The sequence below is a fragment of the Nilaparvata lugens genome, chromosome 2, assembly GCF_014356525.2.
Source record: "Nilaparvata lugens isolate BPH chromosome 2, ASM1435652v1, whole genome shotgun sequence".
Taxonomy (NCBI): domain Eukaryota; kingdom Metazoa; phylum Arthropoda; class Insecta; order Hemiptera; family Delphacidae; genus Nilaparvata; species Nilaparvata lugens.
The window spans coordinates 73,086,590-73,096,922 of NC_052505.1; the positions used below are offsets into that span (position 1 = coordinate 73,086,590).

At 31.2% G+C, this 10,333-nt stretch overlaps 1 protein-coding gene across 1 annotated transcript; it reads right to left on the bottom strand.

Annotated features, from left to right (window-relative positions):
- Positions 1-45: 45 nt before the first annotated feature.
- On the bottom strand, positions 46-3,190 carry LOC120349682 (venom allergen 5-like). The gene is made up of 3 exons (XM_039420184.1): positions 2,255-3,190; positions 935-1,125; positions 46-162 (listed from the first exon to the last, which is right to left on the bottom strand). The coding sequence occupies exons 1-3, from the start codon at positions 2,388-2,390 to the stop codon at positions 46-48; spliced, it is 444 nt and encodes a 147-aa protein (XP_039276118.1). The 5' UTR covers positions 2,391-3,190.
- Between the last annotated feature and the right edge of the window lie 7,143 nt (positions 3,191-10,333).

The window sequence follows — 10,333 nt, forward strand, 5'->3', positions numbered from 1 at the left end:
AATTTTTATGATATAAAATTGAAATTGGAGGAATTCATTATGAGATTAGATTCTATTATAACTTAGGAAAATGCACTCACTTTCGCCTCTATCATCATCGTGCTTAAACATGTGTTGGTCGGCCCAAAACTGTGCTCTTGAAGCTAGTTTGCTATCCCAATCCTGAAAATGTCTCATTGTTAGAAAAATAGCAATCTCGGAATACCTTAAATGATATTCTGCGATACAGTTGAAGAGCATCCATCCTGGTTTTTATCAATCTTTTTTTATATATTATTGCTTATTTATTTAAAAAAAGGATATTCTATTCCATGTACGGTACCATATAAACTACGGTTCAACACAGCAGTACAATATTCATTTTTGATGTACCTTCATGAGAGGAGGGAAATAATAGAAACTAAAGCAGTTGCACTAGTATTCTTCTTATTTTCCAAGCTCTTATTCCATTCTTATGGTAGTCATTACCTACACAATATAAAAAAATTGTTTGGTACCATGATACTATTCCATTTGTTTGGATTGAAATAATTGGACTTCCTATATCTTGCAGAATATTCATTCTCAAATTCTCATGAATATTTTATTATACCCCATTTTTATATGCATTATTTCATGTCATATATTATTCATTCCATATGAAAAATATTGGAAGAAAATAAAATTAATCCAAAAATTAAACCAGAAATCAAAGTCTTGTACGCAATAATATGCCATGAGGGGCGAAATCGATGACATAACTTACCCCTCTACCATCTGGCTCAGCAAAATATATAGGCATAACTTACCGTACATTTCTTGGAAACGATGATCGATAATTTGTTTAAGTTGGAGGAAACATCAGCTCACTCTTCTTGCTACTCTTATCGTGGGCCAAAGATAGGTACCTATTTTAAATGCTATTCGGTGAAAATAATTTTTGACTTTGACCTACCATCAACTGCATGTTTTGAGCTGGTGGCTGACTCTCAAGCTGACCAAGTGCAACTGTTGCTCTCAATCTGTTGTGGGTATTGACAATTATTCTCTGGTTATTTTTCTCTCCTTGTTGTGAGTCATTATCCTCTATGCAACCTGTATGGCCCTTACAAACGGTTTCTGAACTATTCTGTACATTTGTGTTACCTGGAAAAATCATCGATATAATTGGCTATCGCTATATCTTTTCATTTTTCAATTACAAACAATTATTATAATAGTACCCTCATATTAATTTATTTTGGACACTACCTACTTTTAATCATAATCCGGAATGGAACCTGATAGAACACAGTCCTTTTTGAAATACAATAATATGAGGGTACTAGTAAATTCTCCATAATTGAACTTCTTAGTAGTACGGTAGATATCAAAAATACTTAAACCGTTAATCATTTTATTTCATGATCGGGTGAACACATTATACTCATATCTTATACCTTTTGTGATATCTTTCATTCCCTTCTCCATAATTTGAATGTTTTTTTTCTTCTATAGGATTTATAAATTTATTATTGGAAATGTGTATTTTTCTATATCAATCCTGCTTTCAACAATCTCAAAGTCAGTGACAAATGCCTGTGCTTATCGCTTCATATGCAAAGCTCTTGCTTCGCTACTGGTGTAGCAAAACTATCATATTCAATTCCATATTTGCTAGATTCAGGATTCAACTGCATAGAATAATTGGACTATTTCCACAGACAAATGAGACTTCGAGAAATTATTTAAACCTCGTCGAAGGCGTCGGTGTACCTTTCAAGATAAAAAGTGACGAGATGACGAGCCACAATAATACTCTTCAAGGTGATAGAGAGCAGTTCAACTTGAAATAATAAGATTCAATTATGAGAACTTTGAAAATCAAGGATCATATTCAAAATGTGCTTCCAAAATAGAAAAACCATAATATCATATTATTTAAAGAGAGCTATAGGTACTCATATAAATTAATTTTTAGTTCTATTTGATTCCGTTGGTCTTTCTTATGATAAAAATAATAATTTGTTGAAAAATGTATTCACAGGTATCTTTGAATTTCCTTTTTTTAATGTTTTAATTTTAGTTCAACAATCCATTTTTTTCCAGTGAATTCCTTATTCTCTATAAAAAAAGACATTGAATATAGAGAGCTATATTCCCTTCTAAGTCCACTGGTTTATATGAGCAATCTTAGAATTTATACTTTACCGCTGATTGTGCAAAAATAGTGTCCATAGTCGGATTATACTCAGATCTGTAAATGTTTGTGAAATTGAAAAAAGTGATAGCTTACCTTGACTCTCATTAGTATAATATTGAGGACCGAACAATTTGTCCATGACAATCTTACTTATTATAGTCAATGTGACGGCTATGACTATGGACATCACAAACAGCAGGCGAGAGTAAAATATCGTTGATAAAACCATATTTCTTGTTTTGCGAAATAAGATTATCCGGTATACAACTTATAGATACCTTCCTCTACCAGTATAAACAGTAGCCTACTACTTGTTTTCTGAATTTTTGTTCAATGATCAGAAAATAGTTGGAGCAGAAGAGAAAAGGTTATCAATAGTGCATGCTGGTAGGGTAAATAACTACTGTGTTGATCGTAGCCTGCATATATTTCGAAATCTTAAAGTTTTATCTTATCATTCTCAAACCACATACTCATCCTATTTGTACAAAGCCACAAACTATAGCACAAAACATTCTTTTCCTCCTTATTCCTTTGATGATTCATTATATTATACTGTATAATGAGTTTATACTGAGATGCCAAAAAACGTTCTTCTGACTACTTTTGACAATAATTGGAAAAAGAATTCCAACTTTTCCTGAAAAACTTTGTCGCTTTCACCACTCACTCGCATCTTTTGAAACAAAAAAGTTTCTAACATGTTGAAAATTTCATGTTCTCTGCACGGAATGTCTTGACATTATGAACTTAATAATAAATTAAGAAATAACTATTTGTCGGATGAAAATAATCCAGACACGAATGGAAAGAAGACGTTTTCCTATTCATTTTGATATTGAATTCTTACTCATTTTTCGATATCCAATAATTATTCTGAGGGAATGTTATTCAAAAGAAAAACATATCATTTCGTGATTCTCTCAATTTCATTAAAAAAAATAAATTTTCTTTTAATCCTTCAACCCTGAAACTTTCTCAGCACTATACTGGAATATCAGGGATGATATTCTACATACAACTCTATGATTGAATTAAGAACTTGAAAAACTTATCAAACACTTTTGCAAACAAGAACATTTGACAACGCTCTAATTTCTTCGGATGGAGGACAAAGTCCTTAAGGAATTATACAGACTATAATAATTGTTGAAAAACTAAACAAACATTGAGATGTTTCTTCAACTCCCATCAAATCTGTACATAACTGGTTGTGCACTTTTTTATGCTTCCATTCACTGTGGCACGTTGCAACTTGCTACTTCTCTCGTTGCAATTCTTGCTTATAATTAACTGATTGTACCCTCTTTATGAGCTTCAGCCATACTTTCAAGGCTCTTATTCAGCTACGTCTTTGATAATGTTAAATTAAAATATTAATTATATATAGTACTATTATGAACATACATTAATATTTGTATACATTTTTCCACATCTATTTTAATACGAATATTACTTGCAATTTTTGTAACTGATTGTAAAAACTAACATCAACTCTTTGACGTTGGATTTATAACTATAACTATTAGCTCAACACAAGTAAATATCATATCTTAACCACGAAAGGGTATCAAATAATTGAAAATATAGAACAAAATGAATGCCATAAAGTTAATTCGATCCAAAAATGTAGTTATTATTTTCCATTGATGACTTGCCGTGTTGATGACCACTTATGAAGATTCATCTTCGCTTTCATCCAGGTTACGATCCTGTCAAAATTATATATTTAATCAGGTCTAGTTGATTGATTGAAGAATAAAATTCCAATGAAAATTACATTTTATTGTGATTTCCACTTAATTTTTATTTTTAGAAAATTGAAGTGCTCCAATGTGCTAGACTTCAGCACAATATTATAACAGAAGAGCCTTATTCTTTACACTAGTAATAACTCATAATAAATTTACTGATCATCAATTCTACAGAAAAACATAATGATATCCAGACTTGATAAACTTCATCACTTCTTAAAGAAAATCAAATTCCATATAAAATTACTATTGTGGGCTATTTGAATGGGTTGTGGATTATTTGAATGGGTTCCTGTAAACATATATAGGACGAAATCAAATATTTATAATTAATGTCCTGCAAAATATATGTCACACTCCCACATAAGCACACTTATTGTTCTATTATTCAACAATTCAATACTATATAGGTCCATTTTCAAAAATATAGTAGCTTATCATATATATGATACGAAATACCTTTGCTGATTCTTTACAAATTTTTACAACTCTAATAATTTATATCCTAGACTATCCATTCTACAGTAATAATGGAACTGGAACGAATGAGAACACAAATGTTGCGTTATTTTATCATTACAATACTTTGTTTTTCAATTTTTTTAAATTAATTGTATAAGTGGGTTGTCGTTTTTCGTAGACTGAGAGCCTCTATTCTCATCTAGGCACTCTCATTCCTATGCTGTAATAAGTCCTTTCATAAATACCAAATGTTGAAATATGTGCCTTCACTTACCTTATGTGTATTGATAAACATTATGTGTTGAGCTTATCTATTGAAGCTGATCCATCTAGTGATGCGTTGCTGATAGTATTGATAGTTAGATCAGACAGAAATTTCAAAGCCGCAATGGAAATCATGTTGGCCACAGACAGGACAAGACAATACAGTGTGTAGACAACTGGAAGAGTAATTCGAAAAGAAATTAAGCATAAGAAAATATGTTCTCTAGGAGCTATTTTGATGGACAGTTCCACCCTCTTCATTATTGTTAAATTGGAATTAATGTGTAAAAGTATTCATAGTAGGCAATAGAAAATAAGCTATAGGCTTAGACTAATATTACGAAATTTCAAGAATAATTGAAAAAAATTAAGATCCATCAAATGAGTATCATACCTTATACAATGGTTGAAAATCTAGAACCTATAGGTCTAGTTCGAATGAGTAAATTGATCATATTTATGGTCTTACTTACATTCACTTATCGAATGTGTACCGTACGGTATTCGATAATATTTCATGTATACATATAGCCTTCTCATCTGACACACCAGTCTTCATTCGGGGAAAAGACCTTTTCAGAGTGTTTTCATCCCATCTAAAGAAAATATGTTCATAGTATTCATTGTTTATTCTCTTACTCCTGGAGATCATTTTTGTAACCCACTCAGTAGCCTATTTTACAATGGAAGGGGAAAGTTGAACCATTTTTTATAAACGAAAGAACATAATTTCCAAATTAGAATAGAAATCTTAAGATTCTGTTGCCTTGATCAATCTGGTTATATTGTGCATCGTGATTGTTATCCAATTATGCATTACCTGTTGTAGTAAAACTGAAGCTATTTTTTTTGTGAAACATTATCAATTTTTTTTTGGAGAACGATTTTCTGAACAAGCACAAAATATAAAAGACAAGTATATTATACCTTTTGCTGAGTACTGAAGGCCTCAACTTACTTCATAATGCATTTTTTTCAAGCTGAAAATGAAAATAGAATAAAGAGATGTTAATTCACAGGGTTTTCCAATCATTTCTACAATAACCTTTTTTGTTTACCTCCTTAAACTTCGATAAAAAATGTAATAGGCTCATAACATGAAATATTTTGCCTGTATATTGTTCTTTGATAAATACAATCTAGTACATTATAATTTTTGTTAGACCTATTAATGGCAATTTTGTTCCAGTAGTCTGCGAGGTCAAACTGGTCAAGTGCAGCAGATGACAGATATTGGCCAAGACAGTGATGTTTAAGCGTGATGAGCTTGCTAGATCCAGCCAAAACGTACGTAGTCAAGACCATTTTGGGCATTACTGGAAAATGAATAAATGATATAAGTAAAATTTAAAGATTTTCTCCTGTAAGTAAAGTAATTACTTCTAATAATATACCACAAAATACAACACCATCATAAATAATGATGAGGAATACATATGTTATATGTTACGCCATGAATGTTATGTCATGGTAACTGTAGGAAAAATTTAATGTGCAATAAAAAGTTTCTTTGCTGCACTCAAGAAGCCATCATTCCGCACTCGCCTACGGCTCGTGCGTAAACGTTTCTTTCGGTGCAGCAAAGTGGCACTTTGCGAACTAGTTGCACAAATAACTATTGAATCAATATGACTTATAGGCCCACTTTGTCAGTGGTAAATCTAATGGTGAAGAATTTGTGATTGGGCTGACTATTCGCGAATAATTTGGAAAAAAATAATTTGAGTAAACCTTCTTTCATATATTCGGATGAACATTTTGATTTGAATTGTCTTCTAATGATCATTACCTATAATCTAGACAAAATTTAGAAATAGTATATCAGAGGTGATATATTGCTGAAAACACAAAATTCTTGATTGATTCAGAAATGAGATGTTTTTTCACAAGTGGTCTGTAATCGATGTACTGGTAGTTACAATTAAGGATAGGCCTACATATATTTGATCCTTATTGCATCCTCTTTGTATCGAAAGACTTTTGAGAGATATAAAAAGATCACGGTATATCAAAGTCCTATTATAGTTTACTTTTTAAAATTCCACACTGTTTGAATCGAATTGATAAAAGGTTTCAGTTGCATACAATATCATATTTAAAGGGCTCTTTGTATTTTGAAAAGAAAATGGGCTATGTTCATTTCTCCAAAAATGGGAAAAGGTTAAAATAAATTTGCTAATTATAATATTGCTAGTGCTCACCTCATTCCACAATGTCAAATCCAATTCTTTCATCACAAACGATCTGGAAGCAAGCAGCAAGCTGCACGTTTGAACATCGTATGGCCAATTTGTCATGTCCAAATCACAGGTGCTCTGGTAATAAGGGAAGCTTTCGGTGTATACTTCCCCATTAGGAGATACCACTGCCACTCCAGGTGGATAATAGTAGTGCATTGAACTTTTCCTGACAAAAAATAAAGGGAAAATCAATATCTTTTTCAAAGTGTTTAGCCTACAATACACGCATCTTGATTCCGATTATCGTACCTCCAAGACAATATAACTTTGATATCCTTAACAGTATAGAATGATTGCTGACTTGCTGTATCTATGATGTATCAAATCATCATCAATATTGAAAGATTTCATGATGATATTCAAGACACAGGTTGATACCATTCACTGCTCCTGCCAATAAACCTTCCTGGTGGGTATAAATTCAATTCATTACCGTATAAGATAAGAAGATATGATGAAATTATTGTTACTGACAGGCTGTATTCAATCCTGTCGGCTCTAGTAAGTTGCTCACATTTGGAAAAATTTATGTGATTCCAAGGATAGAAGTCTCAAAGATAGCCCCTATCTATCTATCTATCTATCAAAGAGCGATGTGATAGCCCCTCGATCCAATATAGATCTCACTCACATCTCAGGAATTACTTCTTCAGTTGAGCGCTGTATCCACTCTGTATTACCCATTTCATAATTTTGTAATTCAAATTCTAGTTAACATAATTGGAGAACTTACATGTTCACAACGCTCAGATCAGGAAACCAGATCGATGTTGTGTCCGTAGTGAAATCATTCAAACCTTCAAAATCACTGGGATCCCACTTGAGAAATTCATCATACCATTTCTGTAATTAATATATTCCATTTGAGATGTTATATTAATAAGCGATGAGGAAAACTCAACAAATATATCGTGGTATTGTGGATTGTCGTTACTGTATAATTATATTTTTGTTTTTGAGGATGGGAGTGAATTATGGGAAATATCTTGTAACGAGAAAAAATGGAATTCAGATATTGAAGTTTCATTAATATCTTCAGAAACGATATAATTCCTATCAGGCTGTTATTGAATATTATACAATATATTCATTGAAATTGACTACTAATAGTCTCATAGACTACGGTATAAGGGAGAAAATTATCCTAGCGCGTAATAATTCTGCAATAAAAAATTATTATAGATTCATGTTGATTGATAAAAATCTTACATATATGTTCAGAATCGAGAAAAATTGGAGGTTGAAGATAAAGTATGAGATGTGAATCTTATTTCTCAAATATTTGATAGAGATTTGATATTATAATAGGTATTCTGAGGTATGATATAATATTTTTTAATATTTGCTAATTCTGATGTATATGATATTACTTTTTTCAATTTTCGACAATTATGAGGTATGATATAGGCCTAGGTATTGGTAATTTCATGTGAAGTTGGAATGAGAGATCATGAGAGATGAATCCCATTCGATCGGGAATCAAAAACTCATGACCCGAACACCGCTGCAGCGTTATACCTGGCTGAGAACGCTAATAGGCAACACAGTTCGACGATAAGTTATTGCTAGAGAATAGAAATAATAACTCTTGTCATACTAGTTATAAAAAATCTTCAATTTCCAATAATAGAGTAGCATCGTAATTTAAAAAACATCGATTCTCCAATACGGTAAGTACCATGTCTAATTCAACCAGATATAGCCAAATAATTTAATAAAAAAATATTGAATTTCGCAATTCATTGAAATTGTACTTACGATCACAAGCCAGCACTTGAGGGACATTGTATGAGATTTTTCATCCTTTAAATAGAACAATTAGTTCAAACAAACATTTCCCAGCACGTTATTAGGCTATAGCCTATTATGATAAGGTTTAATGCCAAGTATTATAATATAGATATAAGCCTACCGGTATATTAAGATTCAAACCATTATCGTCTCTGCAGTAGACCCATAAATGGTTCATTGCGCCTAAAACAATATTCTATCCACTTCTGTTAAATTTAATTTTTTGAACTCAAACTTTCCAACATATTAATGATGGGAGATATTATGTATAATGTGGAATATGTAATTCAACGTCAAATCTTTAAAATCAAACCAATTATTATTCTATCATATTCTATTTCATAGACAATTCATTCCGACAGATAGTTTTTTTGTAATCCAAAATACAACTTACTTCCATATTAATCACCCTATAATTGAGAAATTAAAAATGTATCACTTTATAATTTTATAGATGTTATATTCTAACAATAATATTCAATTATTTTAATTTTTCAATTTTCAAAACGGCACATTGATAGTTAGAATAGCTTACCAAATAAATTGAAATTGGATACAGGGAGATTTCAACTGTAGTCTGATTTGTGTTATGAAGCACTGGTCTAATTTTTCTGTCGTAATTGCAAAGAATGTATTTTCTAAGTCTCAACATATTTGATTTAGAAGTATCATTGGTGCATTCTCAATCAACATACTTATAAGTAATCATATATATTATCTAATAAGCTGATCAAAATCTAACTTAACTCAAGCATTACTCTTAGACAGTATCCTTTTTTATATAAACTTATGTTGTCGTATATTGTCCTATACTATTCTAAAGAATAATAATCTTAATATGAATAAAATCTCAATTTGAATCTCAAACTCTCACTCAAAAACAGAGTCCAAATAAATGTTGAATAGCTTATGGATTACGTGAATGAGATTTTTGAAAATCTGTCAATATTCTCATACAAAAGCCATCCCATATAAATATGCATATCCCATTATATTAAGCTAGCAATTTCTGTAGATCTGCTTATATTTTTATATCTGGTTATTTATGTTTAAAGGATCTCGAAAACGGCTAGTCGAAATTGTTAGAGCTCTAACGATTTTCACGAAATTTGGAACATAGTAGGTTTATGATATAAAAATTCGATTGCACTAGGTCTCATCCCTGGGAAAACTCGCTGAAGGACATGAAAAGGATAAAAATTATTCATCCTTGGAAAAACAGATGATAATTTCGTCGTCTATCGAAACAGAAATGCGTGTGTGGGAGAGAGACAGAATTATCTCCAGCTGTGTAATCAATCAGCGAGAAATATTAGATATTTTAATCGACTCGATCAAAATAATCTGATTTGTTGACATTAAATGATAATCATTCTTAAACTAGAGTATATCATCATTTTCAAAGTTATTCATTATTTGACAATTTTAAGTGATTAGTGTGTGTTATTTTGTTATTCAATTTGGTTTGTAATTAATCTTGTTTTTAAATGTTTGGACTGAAAATTGAACCTGAATTCAAGTGTATGGAATAAACTACTTTCTGGGCTATTTCTAGTGTATAAATCGAAATTCGGGGTAGAAACAGTTTTGAGCTGTGCCTGTTAGTCCTTCCCCAATAATTTGAAAGAATTGTGTTCTGTTTATCAATAGTTTATAAATAA